At 54.8% G+C, this 21,084-nt stretch overlaps 5 protein-coding genes across 5 annotated transcripts in view; 3 read left to right on the forward strand and 2 right to left on the reverse strand.

Annotated features, from left to right (window-relative positions):
* The first annotated feature begins 358 nt into the window (after nt 1-358).
* Nucleotides 359-9,898, forward strand: PTSG_06650 (SMC2 protein). Its single transcript, XM_004991981.1, has 24 exons — nt 359-492; nt 697-852; nt 1,138-1,542; nt 1,775-1,873; nt 2,142-2,198; nt 2,419-2,559; nt 2,758-2,907; nt 3,194-3,340; nt 3,562-3,633; nt 3,826-3,889; nt 4,087-4,163; nt 4,443-4,619; nt 4,852-5,079; nt 5,295-5,417; nt 5,747-5,869; nt 6,129-6,311; nt 6,480-6,617; nt 6,782-7,044; nt 7,197-7,365; nt 7,529-7,792; nt 8,137-8,363; nt 8,638-8,743; nt 9,022-9,155; nt 9,363-9,898. Exons 1-24 carry the CDS (start codon nt 481-483, stop codon nt 9,484-9,486), a joined length of 3,639 nt encoding a protein of 1,212 aa, XP_004992038.1. The 5' UTR covers nt 359-480; the 3' UTR covers nt 9,487-9,898.
* A 286-nt stretch (nt 9,899-10,184) lies between these two features.
* PTSG_06651 (uncharacterized protein) lies at nt 10,185-14,202 on the forward strand. The gene is made up of 6 exons (XM_004991982.1): nt 10,185-11,671; nt 11,872-11,977; nt 12,441-12,599; nt 12,866-13,084; nt 13,313-13,375; nt 13,610-14,202. The coding sequence occupies exons 1-6, from the start codon at nt 10,224-10,226 to the stop codon at nt 14,126-14,128; spliced, it is 2,514 nt and encodes an 837-aa protein (XP_004992039.1). The 5' UTR covers nt 10,185-10,223; the 3' UTR covers nt 14,129-14,202.
* A 791-nt stretch (nt 14,203-14,993) lies between these two features.
* PTSG_06652 (uncharacterized protein) lies at nt 14,994-16,154 on the reverse strand (the record flags this gene model as incomplete). The annotated part of the gene is made up of 2 exons (XM_004991983.1): nt 14,994-15,554; nt 15,798-16,154. 2 exons carry the CDS (start codon nt 16,152-16,154, stop codon nt 14,994-14,996), a joined length of 918 nt encoding a protein of 305 aa, XP_004992040.1.
* A 365-nt stretch (nt 16,155-16,519) lies between these two features.
* Nucleotides 16,520-18,412, forward strand: PTSG_06653 (deoxycytidylate deaminase). The gene is made up of 6 exons (XM_004991984.1): nt 16,520-16,674; nt 16,881-16,964; nt 17,174-17,227; nt 17,435-17,545; nt 17,750-17,837; nt 18,091-18,412. The coding sequence occupies exons 1-6, from the start codon at nt 16,555-16,557 to the stop codon at nt 18,345-18,347; spliced, it is 714 nt and encodes a 237-aa protein (XP_004992041.1). The 5' UTR covers nt 16,520-16,554; the 3' UTR covers nt 18,348-18,412.
* A 205-nt stretch (nt 18,413-18,617) lies between these two features.
* PTSG_06654 (uncharacterized protein) overlaps nt 18,618-21,084 on the reverse strand; it is a 3,577-nt gene continuing 1,110 nt past the window's right edge. Inside the window, exons 3-8 of the mRNA XM_004991985.1 lie at nt 20,880-20,992; nt 20,544-20,695; nt 20,095-20,193; nt 19,817-19,857; nt 19,506-19,603; nt 18,618-19,261 (exon numbers count right to left, since the gene is read on the reverse strand). Of these exons, the coding sequence (XP_004992042.1) occupies nt 18,951-19,261; nt 19,506-19,603; nt 19,817-19,857; nt 20,095-20,193; nt 20,544-20,695; nt 20,880-20,992 (814 nt within the window). The 3' untranslated portion in view covers nt 18,618-18,950. The remainder of the gene's footprint in view (nt 19,262-19,505; nt 19,604-19,816; nt 19,858-20,094; nt 20,194-20,543; nt 20,696-20,879; nt 20,993-21,084) is intronic.

Here is a 21,084-nt window from a genome sequence, read left to right on the forward strand (position 1 = left end):
GAGGGTGAGCGGAGGGACTGAGGGAGGCTGGGTGAGTTGTGGGCGTTGCTCTTGCTCGTCTGGCTGCTTGCTTCTTCCTTGTTGTGCGTTTGTGTGTTCTGTTGCTTCCATCTCCGTTTGCTTTTCAAAACGTGCGCGGCAGCCGCTTGCCAGCGATTTTCTATGAAAACATGCATAATTTTCTGAACAGCTGTCACCGTTGACAGCAGTTGTCATCCAACCGTTTTCTGTGCCATCCGCCAAAATTTTCAAAGCGCTCAAACACCACAGCCAACCACACACCACAACCAACTCGCTCCACCGCGACTTGCCTGCGTTGTGCCTGACGCCGAGGAGGGCCACCATACACACACGCACGCACGCACACACACACACACACACACGCACGCAAACGGCGTACCTGTGGCCTGAGCACCACGCTTCCAGCACACAAGCACACACAGCCGCTGGCACTTTGTGACAGCCACACACCCACCAGCCATGTTCATCAGCGTGCGTTGTTGTGGTTGTTTGTTGTTGGTGGTTGTCGGTGTTGATGTTGGAACATGACCTGCTTGCTTGGACGTGAGTCGACAGAAGCGCGGCAGTGGAGGGCGTGGCGATTGAGCCTGTGGTCCATGTCGAGGCACTTGAATGATCCTCACTCTTTGTTGCTCGTGCCGTGCCTTGTGTGCCTTGTGTGGGTTGTGTTAACAGGAGATTATCATTGATGGGTTCAAGTCCTATGCCCAGCGCACGGTGGTGTCGGACTTTGATCCGTTCTTCAACGCCATCACCGGTCTGAATGGCAGTGGAAAGTCCAACATCCTCGATGCCATTTGCTTTGTCCTTGGCATCTCAAACCTCAGCCAGGTGCGACCGCTTGAGCGTGTGCTTGTGCTTGTCGTTGCGTATCCTTGCGTGTGTGCTTGTCGTTGCGTATCGTTGCGTGCGTGTGTATGTGCGTGCTTGTCGTTGCGTATTGTGGCGTGCGTGTGTGCTTGTTGTGCGCGTGCTTGTCGTTGCATGTCCTCGTGCGCTTTATTGCCAGCGCTTGTTCTTTGCGATAGTTGGCTGTGCAACCAAAGCACAAGCGATGTGAGTGTGTTTGCAGCATCACTCAAGGTGTCGGTCGTTGGGCTGTTGTGTTTGTTGCAGGTGCGCGCAAGCACGCTGCAGGAGCTGATCTACAAGCAGGGCCAGGCCGGCGTGACCAAGGCCACTGTGTCGATTGTGTTCAACAACGAGGACAAGGACCAGAGCCCGATTGGCTACGAGCAGCACGACACCATCACTGTGACGCGGCAGATTGCCATTGGCGGAAAGAACAAGTACATGATCAACGGCCACAATGCGCAGCAGTCGCGTGTGGCAAACCTCTTTCAGTCCGTGCAGCTGAACGTCAACAACCCGCACTTTCTCATCATGCAAGGCCGTATCACCAAGGTGCTCAACATGAAGCCGCCCGAGATCCTGTCGATGATCGAGGAAGCAGCGGGCACGCGCATGTTCGAGAGCAAGAAGACCGCCGCCCTCAAGACCATGACCAAGAAGGACAAGAAGGTGCAGCAAATGTGTTTGCGTGCGTGTGTGTGTGTTTGCTTGTGCGGGACGAAAGTGACAGTGGGAAGGTGGGATGGGATGGGCGAATGCAACGCACAGCTGTGAACGTATGCCTGAGGGGAGGGTGTGTGTGTTGAGTTAAACGGCGACAAGTTATAGCGCACACCAGTGTCTCGCTTTGATAAGCGACACAGTCAACTCACGCCTCCTGCCCCTTCTCCACCACCGACAGGTGCAAGAGATCCAGACGCTGCTCGATGAAGACATCACGCCGACGCTAGAGAAGCTTCGCAAGGAGCGCACGTCGTACCTCGAGTTCCAGAAGACGAAGGTCAGCAAATCCTATTGGGCTGGAACTGGGGCTGCTGCTTCTGCTGGTGGTGATGGAGGAGGTGGAGGAGGTGGTGCAGTGCAATGCAGTTGTTTCGCATGATGGTGTTTACGACTGTGATGTTGGTGTTTGTGGCGCTGGCTGGCCATGCAGTTGCAGAGGCGCTGTGTGTGTGTGCGCGTGTGTGTGTGCGTGGGTGGGTGTGTTTCCAATCGCTAGAATGTCTCTTCCCTCACACTGCTGCTCGTGTGCGTGAATCGGATACCAGGCGGAGATTGATCTGCTGACACGCTTCCTCGTCGCATGGTCGTACCAGCGCGCAGAGGTGTGTGCACGTGCGTTTGGGTGGTGCTGAAGTCGTGTCCTTGTGCACTGCATGCTTTGTTTTTTTGACGCGCCAAGCTGAAGGTTCAACTGAAGCGAAGCATGCACAGCGTGACATATGTGCCATCACACCCAACTCACAATCACAATCACACACGCATACTCATAATCACAATCACAATCACAATCAAACACACCCTTTCCTTACCTTCCCCCAATAGCAAACGCTGTCTGCGTCGACAGATGCGCTGACGACGGCTGAGGAGCGGGTGAAGGAGCTGCGTACGCAGGTGCGCACGCTCGAGGGCGACCGCGACAACACCCAGCAAAACATCTCCCTGCAGCAGAAGCGCCGGGATGCGGTGCGTGCTCTCGCCACTGATATGTGTGTGTGTGTGTGAAGCTGTTGTAGATGAAGACGATGTTGAGAGTTTTGTTGAGTTTTGTTGAGTTTTGTGCTGCTTACGCTGTGCGAATGCACATGCACACACACACACACATTGCTCACACACCTCAACAAGTGGCGGTGCCCGCATGCGTGTATGTGTGTGTGTCTCTAGGAGATGAACTCTGCTCTGCGGACGATGGAGGAGCAGGTGGGCAACCTGTCCAAGGTGGTGGTCAAGGCCAAGGCCGAATATGACAACAAAGTCCACGCTATTGAGGAGGAGGAGGCTGCACGCAAGGCGCACCTCGCCCAGATTGAGGAGGTTTGTTGCCGTGGTGGTGATGACGATGATGGCGATGATGGCGATTGAGGGGGGTGCTGACAGAGGTGATGGAGAAGGAGGAGGAGAGCGACGAGTACGTGTGTGTACGTGGGCATGTGCATACGTTTGGGTGTGGCCTGTCCGAGGTGCGGTCAACATGATATCGTGCTGCTTTGGCATGCATATTCGTCCCATAGTTCAGCACCTATTCGCGCTCCTTCACACACACACACACACACACACACACACACACACACACACACACACACACAAACGGGAACTGCAGACGCAAAAAAGCCTTGAAGACAAGGCGGGAGAGATTGACGCTGCGCGCGCTGCTGTTGAATCTGGCCAGACTGCCCTGCAAGCAGCGCAGGACGGCGTGGCGGAGAGCGAGAAGCGCTGCATGGCTGCATCTGTCGGCGCCTCATCCGTATGTAATGGGGGGGGGGTGGAGGTGACTTGGGATGGTTTGTGGTTTGTGGTTTGTGGTTTGTGGTGCGGTGTGGGTGAGCACGTGCATGTTTTCGCGTGTTTGGGTGCTGTTGTGTGTGTTTGGTGCCCGAGGCTGTGGGTGGCGGCAAATCCTATGTAATTTGCTGTTTGTCATTGCTACTCACACGTCATGGTGTCTTGTGCAATTTCGATACGCAGGACGGCACGAGTCTCACGTTTGCCGAGCAGATCAAGGAGCTGCAGAGCGTCATCTCAACCGCCTCCACGCAGGTCTGTCCAAGTCTGGAGATGTGTGTTGCTGTTTGTGCGCGTTTGTGCTTGTGTGTTTGTGCGTTTCTGTTTGTGTTGTGGTCGTTGTTGTTGTTCGTGTCTTTGTTCTTGCGCTCGCGATCCATACGGAGGTGGTCGCCATCATACTATTCACATTCGTCCTGTGCTCGCCCCCTTTAATCCGCACTGTAGATGAAGCAAGCAGAGATGACCATCTCCCACGCCACGAGCGAACTCAAGACAAAGAAGCCAAACGGTGAGGCAATAAAGCATTGCGCACACGCCCTCGCTGACGAATGCCCGTCACTGCCACCGTTTTCTGATGTTGCGGCTGTACATGCGCGCGAGTTTTCGCGTTTCACTGTGCTATTTCTTGTGCATGCATGTGTCAATGTGCACTGTCTTGCACTGCGCCATCCCACACTGACGCCTGTGTGTCGCTTGACGCCACAGCCAAGAAGAGCGAGTCGGAGTACAAACGGCTCCAGCGCGACGTGAACGCCCTGGAAACCGATCTCAAGGCCATCGAGGTGCGTTGCGTGCGCATGCCTGTGTTTGTGGACGTATGCGCATGCGCTTGGCCTATGTACCTTGGATTGAATGCACATATAGGTTCATTCTTTTTCCACTGCTTCATGCGTCACTTTGCTCACACACTCTCCTCGCGATCTGCGACTGCACATTCCACTCCCTCACACACACACACACACACACACACACACACGCTCACGCACTCACGCGCACACACACACACACACACACACACGCTCACGCACTCACACACACACACGCACTCCCTGTCTGCGCAGGAGCATGTGGCAAAGCTTGCCTTTGATGAAGGCGAGGAAGCGAAGCTGCACGAGCAGAAGCAGGCGCTCGACCGGGAGTATCTCGCTGCAAAGGACCAGGTGGACACGCTGTCCGCTAGGCTGTCCCGCCTCACCTTTGAGTACAAGGACCCCGAGCCTGGCTTTGACCGCTCACAGGTACGCTGACCTACATTGTGTTTGCATGTACATGTGTGTGTGTACGTGCGCGTGAGTGCGAATACAGCCGTGCGTGGAACGTGTTGCACTTTCGATGACCCAGCTCATTTCTATCGCTTTGTCTAATGCATGATACTTACTTTCACGACAACTCCATATTCCACCATCACCACCGCGGTTACCACCATCACGGCTATCGTCATCGTTTGACCACGAAATACCACGCCGTCAGGTGCACGGTCTGGTGGCTGAGCTGATCGACGTTGCCGATGCGAGCACGGGCACGGCGCTTGAGATCACGGCGGGCGGCAAGCTGTACAACGTGGTGGTGAAAGACGAAGTGGTTGGCAAGAAGCTGCTGAGCAAAGGCCAGCTCAAGCGCCGTGTTACCATCATTCCCCTCAACAAGATTGCGGCCAGGTCTCTCAAGGACGATGTTGTTCGCCGCGCAAAGCAGGAGGTGGGTGTTTGTGTGTGTTTGTGTGTGCGTGTGTGTTTGTGTGACAGTGAGTTTTTGAGTGAGTGATTGAGTGAGTGAGTGAGTGTATGTACGCATGTGTGCGCGTGTCAGTGTGAACACACATGTTTGTGTGTGTGTGTGAGTGCAAGTGTACGTTCACCGACTCATGCATCTCCGTCCACTCTCCCCTAAACGCCAACAATCATGGTGTGCAGGTTGGTGAGGAGAATGTTGACGTTGCGCTGAGCCTGATTGGGTACCCTGCTGAAGTTGCTGCTGCCATGGAATACGTCTTTGGCCGCACGCTGGTCTGCAGGACCCTCGACATGGCAAAGAAGGTGGGCGCAAATGCTCGCGCGTGTCTTGTGTGTCTTGTGTGTCTTGTTGTGTGTGTGTGTGTCTTGTGTGTGTGAGGTTGGTGTGTGTGTGTGTGTCTTGTGTGTGTGTGTGTCTTGTTGTGTGTGTGTGTGTGTCTTGTTGTGTGTGTGTGTGTCTTGTTTTGTGTGTGTGTGTGTGTGCGCGCATGAGAGCAGGTTGTGGAGTTTTTTCATGCAACATGTGTGTCATCGCATCACAAACCTCACCCCACTCCCTCTGCTTCACGACTTGTGTGTTTTGGCGGATTGTGTATGTGTTTTGTTCTCGTCCCCTTCCTGACTGACACCAGGTCACGTTCCACGACAAGATCCGTGCGCGGACGGTGACGCTTGACGGCGACGTGTTTGACCCGAGCGGCACTCTCACGGGCGGCGCCAAGGCCTCGTCCTCTGGCGTCCTCCTCGCCCTGCAGGTAAAGCACATGGGCACATGCTGGTGGCGTGATGTTGTAGTGCTGGTGTGGCGTGCTATTGTTCTGTGAAGGACAAAGTCATTGGAGTTTCTTGCGAGTTTACTGCACACCTGACAAGCCAGCATGCACACGCATGTGCAATCACGTGTGTTCATGTTCACGCACACTCTCACTCATACACGCACACACACACGCACGCACACACATACACACACACTCATACACATTCACGCACACATACACACGCATAAATGTGCAGTCCTTGAGCAAGGCGCGGCGCCACCTGACGCGGGTGGAGACGGAGCTCTCGCGGGTGAACAAAGCGCTGGCGGCTGCGAGCGACGCAGCTGCACGCTACCAGCGGCTCATCAGCAACCGCGACATGAAAGCGAGCGAGCTGGAGGTGCTGCGGGTCAAGCTCGACTCCAACGTGCACTACAAGGTGAGCAAACTGATGGCGGTGGTGGAGACCGTGGTGGTCGAAATGGTCGTGGTGATGATGAGATGGGTGGGCGTGTTTGCTTGACGCGGTGTCTTTGAGTAAGCATTGGTACCACCACAGTTGTCTCGCTGACACGCTGTCACACAAACAAATGCATGTGCGGTTCAGGCCGTGTCTGAGGTCAAGGAGTTGGAGGAGACGATTGCATCGTCGAAGGAGCAGCTGACGGCGAGCAAGAAGCAGAAGCAGGACGCAGAGAAGAAGATCAAGCAGCTTGAGAAGGAGCAGGCGTCCTACGCCGACAAGGTAGTGCAGCAGCACTCGTGGTGATCATTGTTGGCGGCTGGTATTGGTAGTTTGTGTGCTTGTCGTTCTGTTGCAGACCAACGAAAGGCTTTGCATTGGGCGCTTCAATGCGTACACTTATGCACACACACACACATACACATACACACACATGCATACGGCAGCGCGACGAGCAAATGCGCAAGGCAGAGGAGATGCGCGCTGCGGCGAAGGAAGCGCTGAAGGCGGCCAAGGCAGAGGTGCAGCGGCTGCAGCAGGCGCACGAGGAGCAGGTGCTGGAGCGCGACGCCCTCGCCGGTGAGCTGAAGACCATGCAGAGGCAGACGGACAAGTTTGCAGAGACGCTTGAGAAGCTTGCGCAGGAGAAGGAAACGCTCGCTGCGACGCTGGCGTCCAAGAAGCGCGACTTTGAACAGGCAGATGACCAGTGAGTATTGAGTTGGCAGGCGGTGTGTGTGTGTGTGATGTGGTTGTTTGCTTGCGTGCACTTGTTTGCTTGTGCATGTTTGCCTCGCTTTGGCCATACGCACACACACACAATATGACATGCTGTTCTCACCTCTCGTGCAAACACGTCAGGCTGACGCGCAAGAAGGAGAAGTTGACGGCTGTAGATGCGAAGCTGCGAGAGCTGAAGACTCATCTGAAGGAAGTGCAGGCGGAGCTCGACGCAAACGCGCTTGAGCTGAAGAAGCTCTCCCACGACAAGGACAAGCTGGCACGCGAGAAGAAGGAGGCAGCTGCCACGGTGCGTGCATGCATTTTCCTTGTAGATGAACGCATGTTTAATTGTTATTTGCAGCGTGTGTTGGTATCCTCCGTGGCAGGGGATACCCTGCCAGCTCTGCTTTACGGTCACCGCCTCACACCGTCCACTCCTCAACAAAACTGCATGTGTATTGTTGACGCAGGTAATGGCGCTGGTTCGCCAGCACGAGTGGATTGAGAGCGAGAAGCAGTACTTTGGGCAGAAGGACACCGCGTTTGAGTTTCGGGAGGGTGATCCCAACCGCGACCCATCGCTGTGCAAGAAGCGGCTGGCGCAGCTGCAGGCGTCCCAGGACAAGCTGTCGAAGAACGTGAACATGAAGGTCATGGCCATGTTTGACAAGGCTGAGAAGGAGTACAACGACCTCATCAAGAAGAAGCAGATTGTCGAGCAGGACAAGTCAAAGGTGCGCGCACGTGTGTATGTGTACGTGTGTGTAGGTGTGTGTGGTTGTGTATGTGTATGTGTGTGTGTGTGTGGTTGTGTAGGTGTATGTGTATGTGCGTGTGTAGGTGTGTAGGTGTATGTGTATGTGTATGTGTAGGGGTTTGTGCGTGCGTATGTGTATGTGCGTGTGTGTGTGTTTGTGCGTGCGTATGTATGTGTGCGTGTAGGTGTGTTTGCACAACGCATGAGTGTTTGAGCTTGCAGAATTGTATCAACACCACAATGGACTGCACTCTCACGCTTACTCTTTCCCTCACACCATCACACTCATACCCCCCTTCCCCCGCAATGCACATTGGTCAGATTGAGCAAGCGATTGAGGAGCTTGACCAGAAGAAGAACGAGGCACTGCGCAAGGCGTATGTGCAGGTCAACGACCGCTTTGGGTCCATCTTCTCCACCCTGCTGCCGGGCACGCAGGCGAAGCTCGTGCCTGCAGAGGGCGGGGATGTGCTGAGCGGCCTGGAGGTGAAGGTCGCCTTTGGCCAGGTCTGGAAGGAGTCTCTCACCGAACTCAGCGGCGGCCAGCGGTACGCGTCTTTGTTGTTGGTGGTGTTGCTGTTGGTCATGGTGTTGGTGGCTGGTGTTGGCGATGGTGTAAGTGTTGTTGGTGTTGTTGACATTGCTGTCTGCTGTGCGGCGGAGACGGCCAGTCTTCGTCGCGTCTGTTTCACTGCACACACATGTCGTGCTTGCTTCTTTTCCCTTTCCCATGCACACGCACGCTCACACACACACACGCACGCTCACTCACGCACGCGTTTGCCCTGTTATTCCCCACCTCCACTTGATACAATTCTCCAGGTCTCTTGTTGCGCTGTCGCTGATTCTGTCGCTGCTGCTGTTCAAGCCCGCGCCGCTGTACATTCTGGACGAGGTCGACGCTGCACTCGATCTCTCCCACACCCAGGTGCCGTGGGGACGTGGTTTTGTGTGCTTTGTGTGTTTTATATGTGTATGTGTGTGTGTGCATATGTGGTGTGTGTGTGTGTGTGTGTGTGTGTGTGTGTGTGTGCGTGTGTGTGTGTGTGTGTGTGTGTGTGTGCGAGTGCATGTGGAGGGAATAGTGCTTGCGAGCTATAGTTGCTCGACCCCGAGACCGACCTTCTGCCGCGCTCTCATCTTCGCTCACGGAACATTTCTTCTTCTGTTTGCCTCGCCCTCGCCATCCTCGTCACCATCGTTTAGAACATTGGCCAAATGCTGCGCATGCACTTTAAGAAGTCGCAGTTTGTCGTTGTGTCGCTCAAGGACGGCATGTTCAACAACGCCAACGTGCTCTTCAAGACCAAGTTCATCGACGGCGTCTCGACCGTGCGCAGGTGTGTACGTGTGTGTGCGCTTTTGTGCTTTTGTGCTTGCATGTACGCGTTCATGCATGTGCATGTGTGTGTGTGTGTGTACATGTGGCTGTGAGCATTCTTGGTGTCCGAAGCCATGTGCAATAGACAATTTGATCCTCACACACACACACACACACACACACACACACACACACACACACACACACACACACACACACACATCAGGTTTGCTCAAGCACCGTCTGCGACCGAGAAGGAGAACTCAAGCGGCCGTAAGGCGGCCAACACGTCCAAGAAGCCCAAGCGCGCAGCTAAGGTGCCCGCAGCCCTCGCGGCCCAGCGCTCCTGAGCGGTCATGTGGCATGTGTTGTTGGATGTTCTGTTGATCTGTTGAACTTTTGAACCGTCACGGGGATGTGTAATTGGAGGCTGTCATTGCTGCTCCAATTCCCATTGTGTTCATGCCCCTTCATCTACTCTGTTCATGTGGTGATGCATTCGTTCTGTGTGTCACGTGTCATAGAGTTTTTTTTTCCTTCTGTGTGTTCATGCGTTGTTGAGTGCCGCCACTTTGTGCCTGGACAATTGTTGTTCTCGTTGATTCGCTGTATTTGTCGGTGTCCACCACGCCCTTTTCTTCCCCTTGCCAACCAGAAAGCCCTTGTGTGCATGCTCGTGTGTGTGGGCTGTTCTTGCTGTTCCCTGCACATTGTTGTTTCTTTACACGCTTCCTCCTACAATGAATGAATCATAGTGACGTGCTCATGCATCTCTGTGTGTGTGTGTGTGTGTGTGTGTGTGTGTGTGTGTGGACGTGTGTGTGTGTGGATGTGTGTGGACGTGTGTGTGTGTGGACGTGTGCCGAGGAGATGTACGCAGACAGACACAGAACAAACACAGAACAGACACAGAACAGACACACACACACACACACACACACACAGACACACACACACAGACACACACACAGACACACACACATGCATACACGCCATCGTGTGGTAAAATCAAATGCACCGATTTTGCCAACAAATGAGCGTATTTTACCAACGTGGCAAAATCACACGTGTCTGACTGCAGAAGAAGATGGCCAAGAAGACGAGGAAGAGTGCTGCGACAAAGCAGAAGCAGCAACAGAAGCGCAAGAAGAAGGAGGAGGAGGAACAGGGCAGCGACAGCGGTGGCGATGACTTTGTGCTGGGGCTCTTGAGAGATGATGTGGAAGGCGACGAGGTGCTTGGAAGCAGTAGTGGTGAGGACGAAGCTGAGGCATCGGGCGACGATGAAGGCAGCAAGGCTGGCGCTGTTGCAGATGATGGTGTTGATGATGATGACGACGTTGACATGGACGCGATGATGAAGGAGCTGAGCACGCCAAAGCGCAAGTCTTCACAAGCAGCAAAGGCATTGAAAACAAAGACAAAGAAGGCGAAAACAGCAAGTACAGCAACGACGCCAGAACACGCACGGAAGAAGGCGAAGAAGACGAAGAAGACGAAGAAGACGAAGATGCTGCTGGACGATGATGATGATCATGATGCTGATGATGCCGGCGACGTTGCTGATGACGGCAACAAACATGATGAGCTTGGTGCTGGCGATGGCACAGCGACACCAGCGAAAAGCAAGGCGAAAACGCCGACGAAACAGAAACAGAAACAGAAGCAGAAGAAGAGTACAACCAAAGCAGAGGCCACAGACACAGCTTCGAAAGCTGACAGTATCGCTGGGAGCACCACAACCACCAACAGCAGCGGGGACGCACGGAAGCACCCGATGTTGCGTGCAGGTGATGCGTGTGATATGACTCGCTTCGACGCGCGGTATATTGCCTACAACGAGGAAGAGCGGCTGCCGGAGCTTCGCCGCGCGGAGACGGGCGCCAAAGCCCGGCGGTTCGGCCAGGAGCAGCCGTGCCCAGGGATGCCCCCATATCTGGAACGCACCTGCCCACCAGAGCTGCCAGACATGCTGGTGACCCCGGCTAGTGTGCAGGCCATCATTGAGCGCAAGGCGAGCAAGGGCAAGAAGGGCAAGGCAAAGGGCCAGGTGGCAACAAGCGACACTGCTTCCTCCACGACCATCGCTGATGCCAGCAGCAGCAGCAGCATTGCAGACGCCGTCAAGTACACCAATGAGACGCTGCGCGAGCGCGTGCATCCACGGCTGGCGTTGCCGCGGGACAGCATGAAGCCGCTGCAGAGCTACCTGTTTGAGACCTTCGACTCCTACCGCGATGTGCTGTTCACAGAGCGCACCTTCAAGCACGCCAAGTACATTCGGGAGGCGTACGTGCTGCACGTGCTCAACCACCTGTTCAAGTCGCGCGCATATGTGCTGCGGCACAACGAGCTGTTGCAGAGCAGCACGCTTGAGGACGAGGACGTGTGCAGAGACCAAGGATATGCGCGGGCAAAGGCGCTCATCTTGGTGCCGTACCGCGAGCACGCGTTGCACATTGTCAAGCTCATTGCCAAGATGGCGTGTGCACCCACCGCTGCTGGCAAGCCCAGGGACCTCCGCCACCGCAAGAAGTGTGTTCGTTTGTGTGTACACATGTGTGTGCATGTGTGTGCACATGTGTGCGTGCGTTTATGTGTGTGCACATGTGTGCGTGTGTACATGTGTGTGCATGTGTATTGCTGTGCGTTCAGCCTGGTGATGTTGCTCTCAGTCATGCTCTTGTGCATGCTCACGGCATCATCACCCTCCTCCCCACCCCATGTGGCTGCAGATTCATGGAGGAGTATCGCGTTGAGGAGGCGGGTGGACCGCGGCACCCGAACGAGGAATACAGGCAGTACTTCACCGGCAACGTCGACGACCTCTTCGTCCTGGGGGTGAGGCGTCATGCGAACCTGCAGTCAGCGTGGTGGTGGCGCTGGTGGTCGTCGTGGTCATGTGCCCTTGTTTTCTGTCTTTCATCACACACGCACGCGCACACGCACACACACACGCTCGCACACGCACGCACGCACACACACACACACACACACACACGCACACACACACACACACACACACACACACACACACACACACACACACACACACACGCACACACACACACACACACACACACACACACACACACACACACACACACACACGCACACACACACACACACACACACACGCACACACAATTGTTGTCTCTGGTCTGTGCTGGTTGGTGCTCGGTGAGCACCCTTTGTCTCAGGTACAGACACCCACATCTCTTTTGCCCAAGAACATCTTCCCCACCTCCCCAACGTCTCACGTTCCTCCCCATGCACCCCCCCCCACCTGCCACGTGTTGCACAGGTTGCCCTGAAGAAGTTGAGTGTGCAGCTGTACAGCTCGTTTAACACGTCTGACTTGATTATCGCGTCGCCACTTGGGCTCAAGCACGCGCTAGAGAAGAGGAAGGAGAGCAACGAGTCGAACTTCCTCAGCGGCGTCGAGGTCGTTGTCCTGGACCAGGTGTGTTGTGTTGAATTGCATTGTATTGTATTGTTGTGTTGTGCTGTGTCTTTGTGTTTTGTGTTGTGTTGTGTTGTGTTGTGTTGTGTTGTGTTGTGTTGTGCGTGTGTGTGCGTGAGTGAGGGTGTGCATGTGTTTGAAGTACGCAAATCACTGTGTTGATGGCGCTGCCGCTTTCGCGATGTGTGCCTCACCACATTCTTCGCACACAATTTCCGAATTACTCATTCCTTGACAACAACAAACGATGACGACGACGACAACAGGCCGAGTCGTTCCACATGCAGAACATTGACCATCTGATGTGGGTGTTCAGCAAGCTCAACGCCAAGACGCTCTCTGGCGACGTGGATATTGCTCGTATCCGCTACTGGGCGCTGCAAAACCTCTCACGCTGCATGCGCCAGACCATCGCCATCTCCTCGCTCTCCACGCCCCAACTCATGTCCCTCTTCCACAGGCACTGCAACAACGCAGCGGGCAGGGTGCGTGAGTGTGTGGTGTGTGAGTGAGTGTGAGTGAGTATGTGTGTGTGAGTGTGTGTGTGTGTGTGTGTGAGTGAGTGTGAGTGAGTGTGTGTGTGAGTGTGAGTGTGAGTGTGAGTGTGAGTGAATGGGTGAGTGTTGCGTCTATGCATGTAAGCGTGCATGTTGATCCGCATGAACGCGTGCTAACACCACCCCCCAACACACCGCCCTCCTGCACATGTTTAGGTGATGATTACAAAGCCATATCTCGGTACCATTCGCCAGGTTGTTCACCAGAGCTTGTCGCAGGTGAGAGAGCACGTGATTTTGCATGTTGTCTGCGATGACGCACTCGCGTTTGTATCACAGACACAACACAACACAACACAACACAACACAACACAACATAACACAACATAACACAACATAACACAACACACACAACGACACAACCACCCACGCCTCGCCGGTAGCATTGTCCCAGGCATTATTGCTCACGCTTGTTCACACACCAACACCGACGCTTCGTTCACGCCCGTACAGGTGTTCTTGCGCGTGCACAGCGACACATATGCGGGCCTGCCTGACGCACGATTCAACTACTTTGTTCGCCACGTGCTGCCGCTGCTTGACCGAGAGGAAGCAGAACGCACCATCATCTTCATCCCGTCCTACTTTGACTACGTGCGCGTGCGCAACCACATGCACAAGCAGGGCATGAACTTCACGCAGATTTGCGAGTACACGCCGCAGGCGGACGTGAAGCGAGCGCGGTCCACATTCTTCCACGCGCACGTGTCGTTGATGCTGTACACGGAGCGGTACCACTACCACAACCGCCCGACCATCCGCAACGCTCGGCACCTCGTCTTCTACGAACTGCCGCTCTTTCCACAGTTTTACAGCGAGATGCTCAACGCCATCAACGGGGCGGTGGTTGCCGACGCCACGTGCACGGTGCTGTACTCGCGGTTTGAGGCGGACCGGTTGTCCAGAGTTGTCGGCACGCAGCAGGCCATCAGCATGTTGCAGAGCGCAGAGGCAAAGCACCTCTTCATGTAGTGCAGGTGGTGTGTGTTGTTGTTGTTGTGTGTGTGTGTGTGTGTGTGTGTGTGTGTTTGTGTGTGTGTGTGTTTTGTGTGTGTGTGTGTGTTTGTGTGTTTGGTTTGTGTGTTTGGTTTGAACCCTGTTTCTGCTTGCTCTTTCGTCCTTCCTCACTGCCTCTGCGTCTGTCATACCTCTTTCTTTCAAAGTGCGGTTGTGTTGTCGTGTATTGGATGTGGTTGGTGTTGGCCATGAACGAGGCGAAGAAGGGAACGGAAGGTGGTCGAAACAGAGGAGTAAAGGTTGGTTGAGTGACACGTGATAACGGCCGTGGTCACAGTACCTCAGCAGTAAAGTCAACGGTTCGGAAGGCTGCTGTTGCACGATGGCAAGCCAGCAAAGCACAGACAAGAACGTCAACAACGGCAGGCACGGATAGCAACCATTGCACACTCAGCCCAAAGCAAGGAGCAGAGCAGCAAATTGCATGTCACGACAGCACGCAGTGAGAGGCTGTGATCAGGAAAGGTTAAACACACAAGGCAGACGCGTGAACAGACATAGCAAAAAGGTTGGTTGGCGAGAGGGCGGGGGAGACAAATGGCAATGCCAATGAAGGAGAACACACGTACATGAAAAAAGCAAACACACACACACACACACAAACATACTCTCTCACACACACAAACATACACTCACACGCACACAAACATACTCTCTGTCTCACACACAAACATACACACACACATACACACACACTCTCACACACACACTCACAAACGTACACACTCACACACACACAGCGCACTATCGTTGTTAGAAAAAGAAAGAGGGAACAAAAGAACAAGACGGCAACCATCATGGGTGGTCTGCCGCCATAACATCACGATGACCACTGGCCATCATAATGACGGCCGTCGTTGTAGTTGTCATCCCTGCGTGGATGATCCTGGTCTCGGGGTTGGTCTTGGAAGTGGAACTGGTGGCCATCGTGGTGGGGCCCACGTTCGGGTTGCTGACAACCGACGTCTGTGTTGAACAGGGCCGACAGCTGAGGTTTGACCTGCAGCATAATCTCCTCTGTCTTGAGGGTTGCGAGCTCGCTGTCTTTCTGCTGCAGCTGCGTCCTTAGCTGTGCCACTTGCGCTTTCAGCGCGGCCACTTCTGCGTCGCGCTCGGCCCTTTTCTTTCTTTCGGACCTGGCTGTTGATGATTTCTTGCGCTCCTCCCTCAACCGGTCGCCCGCACACTTGTCGAGAAGGCGGTGGATGGCTGGGAGCTGCCAACTCTGGAGCTCACGACTGAGCACTTTGTCGCAGAAGAAACGCACCCCGTGGCCTGGTTTAAACTGGTCGAGGGTCTGCTCTGGATCCCGTTGCAGGCGCGCTCGCGCTTGTGCAAGCGTGGTGGTGTCAGGCGGCAAAATGCCAGCATGTATCAGGAGCTGGATATCGGCGTTGATTGACCCGCCATACAGAGATCGGCCTTGTCGTGTGGGCAAGGGCACCGTCTGCCGTCTTGGCCTCTGCAGCTGCTGGTGAAGCTGCTGTCGTCGCAGGGGGGAGGCCGACCTTCGGTGCAGAGGTGCAGCAGGCGCTGCTGAGGACTGCCGTGGCTGTTCTGCTGGCTGTTGCTGCATCTGTTGTGGCAGTGGTTGATACACATGCTGCTGTGGTTGCACTGGCACATGCTGCAGGTCCTGCTGCAATAAGTGTTGCAGCTGGTCCTGTTGTTGCTGTAATGGCACATTCCCGTTCACTGGGCGATGCAGTTCCTGCTCCCGCCGCAGCTCTTGCTGCGCTGGTGAACGCCCTCGCTCTTGCGGCGTGTGTTCTTCCGAGAACTGGTAGTGTGAGTGCTCAGAGTCGGGCGAAGACATGGTGCCCGAGCGAGGTCCCGTCGCCATCAGAAGAGGCTGCTGCTGCTGCTGCTGCTGCTGCTGCTGCAGAAACAGCAGTTCCTCTTGGTGGAGCGCATGTCCATGGTGGGGCTGACCAGTGCTGCTGTGACGCTGGTTTTTGTCGTTGTGAGCACTGCCGAACATCTGCGTTTGGAGGTCAGTGGAGAAGGGGCCTTGATATGGGCCTGCTGCTGGGTGGGTGGTTACACGATCGCGTGAGGACTGTCTTTGCTCTTTTGAATTGGTTGGAGGAAAATGGCCAAACAAAGCCAAACAAAGCCCAACAAAGCCACACAGACGAGAAGAAGGGTGCGGAGAAGGTGCTGGCGAGTGGGGAGGACCGTCAACAAAGAAACAGCCAGCAGCCTGCAGCCAGAAGCAAAGGGCATAGCCACTGGCTGGCAACAAAACGAAACCCTCACACCTTGGACAGCTTCGTTGAGTTGGAAATGATGACTCATCGAGCAGAATTGTGTTGGAAGTCTTTGGTAAATGCTCACAACTTGCGAGTTGGCGCCAAAAAAAAGTCGGACGCAAACAGACGATGATGAGCGCGATGCAGGAGACGCGGTCGGGGAAGCGGGAAGGGTGTGTGAGCAAAGAGGCATGGCACATGGCCATGGCCATCCTGGCCAGTAAACGCTCAAAGGACCCAGTCACCCAGGTATACATGCACATGTGTGTATGTGTGGTGAGGGAGGGGGATCGTGTTGTGGTCGTGTTTGTGTGTGTGTTTGGGTATGTGGTTGTGTTTGTGTGTGTGTGTGTTTGTGTTTGTGCGTGTGTGTGTTTGCGCATGTGCTCTGTTTGGTGGAGCTGTGCATTCAAGTTTTGCAACAACACGGCTCATATTTGAGCGTGTCTTTGCAGGTGGGCTGCGTGATTGTGGATCCGAAAGGAATCGTGGTGTCCATGGGCTACAATGGCTTTCCCATCGGCTGCTCTGACGAGGAGGTGTGTGTGTGTGTGTTTGTGCTCTTGTTTGTGTGTGTGTGTGTGTGTGTGTGTGTGTGTGTGTGTGTGTGTGTTTGGTTGTTTGCTGTCTTTTAATTTCGTACAGCCGCGCGTGCAAGTGAGGCCACCCCCTCGTGTGACTCTGCTTTGCTGGTTCTCATCTATCTTTGCTTTGTTTTGGTTTGGGACTGCTCTGTCGTCGAACACAGCTTCCTTGGGATAAGCACGCAGACAATCCATTGGAGACCAAATTCCCATACGTGGTGCGTGTCACGACAACTGCAACAGCACGACGCTAACACGACACGACACCCACACATACACACATATACACATACACATACACACATACACAGGCACAGGCACGCACACACAGACACACAGGCACAGGCACGCGCATGCAGTTTACTCATGATCCTCTCCATGCATCCCCATGTTCTGGCACCCACATGCTGTGTGGCATGACACAGTGCCATGCGGAGATGAATGCCATTCTCAACACCAACGACCAGGATGTGAGCGGATGCATCCTCTACGCCACCCTGTTCCCCTGCAACGAATGCGCCAAGATGATCATTCAGGTGCGTGCTGCACAACGAGGGCACCGTTTCGTGTGTGTGTGTGTGTGTGTGTGTGTGTGTGTGTGTGTGTGTGTGTGTGTGTGTGTGTGTGTGTGTGTGTGCTCGGGGTGTTCGATACACCACAATATGCTTACCCATCATCAACAAGAGCAGCGTAATCCGTTTACTCACTCCTTGACCCCGTTTGGTTTTCCATCACATCAGGCTGGTATCAAGGAGGTTGTGTACCTGTGTAACAAGTCAAAGGACAAACCACTTGTCGTCGCCTCACGCACTCTCTTTGACATGGCAGGTGTGTTGTGTTGTGTTGTGTTGTGTTGTGTTGTGTTGTGTTGTGTTGTGTTGTGTTGTGTTGTGTTGTGTTGTGTTGTGTTGTGTTGTGTTGTGTTGTGTTGTGTTGTGTTGTGTTGTGTGCTGTAGGTGTGCTGTTTCCGACTCATAGCACGTGCGGATATGCATGCACGCCCTCCGTCTCGCTCTCTTACACGCCCAATCATGCACACACACACATGCACATGCTTGTGCGCGCATGTCCGTGTTATCAGGCGTGACGTATCGTGCGTTTGACATGGAAGAGGCCGGCAGCAGGACCATCAAGATCAACTTTCGGCAGGTACCGCCGCCGTTTCACAGATCGCCACAACAAGACCGTGCTTGCAAGCAAACGACCGACGCATCCGCAGCGAAGAAATCCGAGCGAGAAGAGAACGAAGAGGAAGCGCAGCAGCGAGCTGGCGACCACACCAGTGCTGATACGGAGGGCACAACTCACGCCATGAAGCACCTGTCCCTGCACGCGTGACATGACAGCTTGTGTGTGTGTGTTTGTATGTGTGTCTCTGTGTGTGTGCGTGCGAGTGTGTGCGTGCGAGTGTGTGCGTGCGTGCGTGCTTTACACTTGATTATGCCGTCACAAACACCGACACACACACACACACACCGACACACACACACACACACACACACACACACACACACACACACACACACACACACGACACACGCACACACACCCATACGCATAAGCATACGCATACGCATGGGCACACACATGCGATTCTCGTTTTGTGGATTCCGTTCTGTGATACCTTTTATGCGTGTGCACATGCGTGGGGAAGATAAGGGAGGCTCCACAACCGTAATGATAAACGACAACAACAAATCCCCAAACCACGCACGCGAATATCGACAGGGAACTCGCGGTTCCATCCACACGCACACGCACATGCACATGCACATCCTGGTACAGCCAGGCCAAACAATCACGCACACGCTTGCATCAACGAAGGGAGAATGACATGAGGCAGGAAAGGAGAAGGAACGCATGTCGCCAAAATGACAAGACAAACCAAACACGACGCAGAACGAGACAAGACAAACCAAACACGAGAACAGCGCCTGGGTGTCACGCTGCGCCGAGCCGTTGCGCTTCGTCAAATGCGTCGGCGTGTAAGGCCTCGCGCGCCTGTGAGCGCGGGCGGTGGCTGACGGAGCCAGATCGCCGGCGGGGAAGGAAGTTGGTGGTGCCGGTTGGCAGGATGCTCTTGGCGTCGCTCGTGTCGTCGGAGGTGAGGAAGTAGTGGCTGTTCTTGTCGACAGCGACCAGCGTCTTGATCATCACCTCGTCCTCTGTCATGACAATTGGCTTCTGGTTCTGCTTGTTCACAACGTGTGTGTCTGCGCCACGCAGCGCCAGAATCATCACGCTCTCATACTCTGCCAAAGGTTGTGTGTTGGGCGGTGGGGGGAAGTGGTGAAGAGCAAGAACGGAGTGAGCGCGGGGTTGCATCACAATGCAGCAAGGTATGTGGCTACTCATGTACACGCACAGACACACACGGACACACAGACACAGACACACACAGACACAGAAACACAGACACACAGACACAGACACACACACACACACACACACACACACACACACACACACAGAACCCAAAACACGGCCAGCGCGTACGTCTGAAGTAAACGGCGAGGTGGAGCGGGGTGTTGCCGTCGGCGTCCTGTGCATTCAGATCAATACCGGGCGCATCAACCAGCAGCCGCACCACGTCACTGCACCCAAGCGAAGGGATCGTGTGTGTGTGTGTGCGTGCGTGCGTGTGTGTGTTAGGGTAGCAGGTGATGGTCTAGGGCATGAGATTGTATGGGATCGCATGGTATGTGGAGGTGGGGTGTGTCTTGTGTAGTGATGGCAGTGTCGACCTGCAGGACACGATCGAGTTTTGCAAATTATCGCGTGAAGTGGTGACGTGCAGTGTGACTCACTCAAAACCGTTGCACGCCGCAACGTGAAGCAGTGTGGCGTCCTGCAAAAGCACGCCAATGAAACATACGCACCCACACGTGAGGCAGTGGTGTCGCTTGCACCAAGCAAGCGTGAAGCAAGGTGGACGGCGAAGTGGTTGGATCAAACGTGCTTATCACAACGCCCACACCAAACAACCAAGCACTATCATACCGCCGCCGCCGCCACCATCATCATCATCATCATCATCATCGTCATCATCGCCACCACCACCACCACCAGCGCCGAAATTACTGACGTTGTCGTTGATTGGAGCGTTGAGGTTGCGTCCTTTGCGGATCAAACGTTTCACATCCCGCAGCATCTTGCGCGCCGTGCCATGACGCAACTCGTCCAGCTGACACACAACAAGATGGGTGCGGGGGATGGAGAGGGGGAGAGGAGAAGGACAGGGGGCAACAAAGATGATTATGGGGTGAGGGTATGGTGCGTGTATTGGAGCGTGGAGAACCGAAAACGTGATGGGGACTCGGAGCACATCCGCGCAAATACACACACACACGGGCGCACACACGGGCGCACACACACACACGCACACAGTCACACACACACACGCACGCACACACACACACACACGCACGCACACACACACACAGTCACACACACACGCACACAGTCACACACACACACACGCACGCACACACACACACACACACACACATACACACTCACACACGCACGCCGTACATTGTCCAGGAGCCCCTGGTCTTCGAGGGCACGCTCGATGATGGCCTCTGTTCGCTCGTCGTCTGCCACGTCCAGTGCAAGATCGCCGTCTGCGTTTGCAAGCGTCACATCCGCTCCAGAGGCAATCAGCTTCGAGCAGATGCGCGCACCACCTGATGAGAGAGCCGCCACGAAAGGCAGGAAGGCACGGGGTGGTGGGAATGGGAAGGTAAGGCATTGCGTGTTGGGCCAGGATGATGGGTGAACTGGAACACACACAGGCAAGCACACGTGCACACGCGTGCGAGCGCACACGCGCGAATCGTGCACGGCGACAGCGAGCATGGGTGGCGGTACCTGCTGCTGCGGCTGCGTGCAACGGCGTCCACCAGTCGTGATCGAGCGTATTGACATTTGCACCGGCATTTAGCAACAGTGTCACCGCTCGCAGCTGGCCTTCCACACACGCTCTGTGTGTGTGTGTGTGTGTGTGTGTGTGTGTGTGTGTGTGTGTGTGTGTGTGTGTGTGTGTGTGTGTGTGTGTGTGTGTGTGTGTGTGTGT

The sequence above is a fragment of the Salpingoeca rosetta genome, assembly GCF_000188695.1.
Source record: "Salpingoeca rosetta unplaced genomic scaffold supercont1.18, whole genome shotgun sequence".
NCBI classification, from domain to species: domain Eukaryota; class Choanoflagellata; order Craspedida; family Salpingoecidae; genus Salpingoeca; species Salpingoeca rosetta.

What these genes read in the sequence shown, in the direction of transcription:
- PTSG_06651 (XM_004991982.1), top strand. Translation starts at nt 10,224, where the DNA reads ATGGCCAAGAAGACGAGGAAGAGTGCTGCGACAAAGCAGAAGCAGCAA. An exon ending in GACCTCCGCCACCGCAAGAA is followed by an intron (nt 11,672 to 11,871) that starts GTGTGTTCGTTT and finishes ATGTGGCTGCAG; the next exon opens with ATTCATGGAGGAGTATCGCG. An exon ending in GCAACAACGCAGCGGGCAGG is followed by an intron (nt 13,085 to 13,312) that starts GTGCGTGAGTGT and finishes GCACATGTTTAG; the next exon opens with GTGATGATTACAAAGCCATA.
- PTSG_06653 (XM_004991984.1), top strand. Translation starts at nt 16,555, where the DNA reads ATGATGAGCGCGATGCAGGAGACGCGGTCGGGGAAGCGGGAAGGGTGT. An exon ending in TCGGCTGCTCTGACGAGGAG is followed by an intron (nt 16,965 to 17,173) that starts GTGTGTGTGTGT and finishes CGTCGAACACAG; the next exon opens with CTTCCTTGGGATAAGCACGC. An exon ending in CACTCTCTTTGACATGGCAG is followed by an intron (nt 17,838 to 18,090) that starts GTGTGTTGTGTT and finishes CCGTGTTATCAG; the next exon opens with GCGTGACGTATCGTGCGTTT.
- PTSG_06650 (XM_004991981.1), top strand. An exon ending in CTGGCTTTGACCGCTCACAG is followed by an intron (nt 4,620 to 4,851) that starts GTACGCTGACCT and finishes CCACGCCGTCAG; the next exon opens with GTGCACGGTCTGGTGGCTGA. An exon ending in TTTGAACAGGCAGATGACCA is followed by an intron (nt 7,045 to 7,196) that starts GTGAGTATTGAG and finishes CAAACACGTCAG; the next exon opens with GCTGACGCGCAAGAAGGAGA.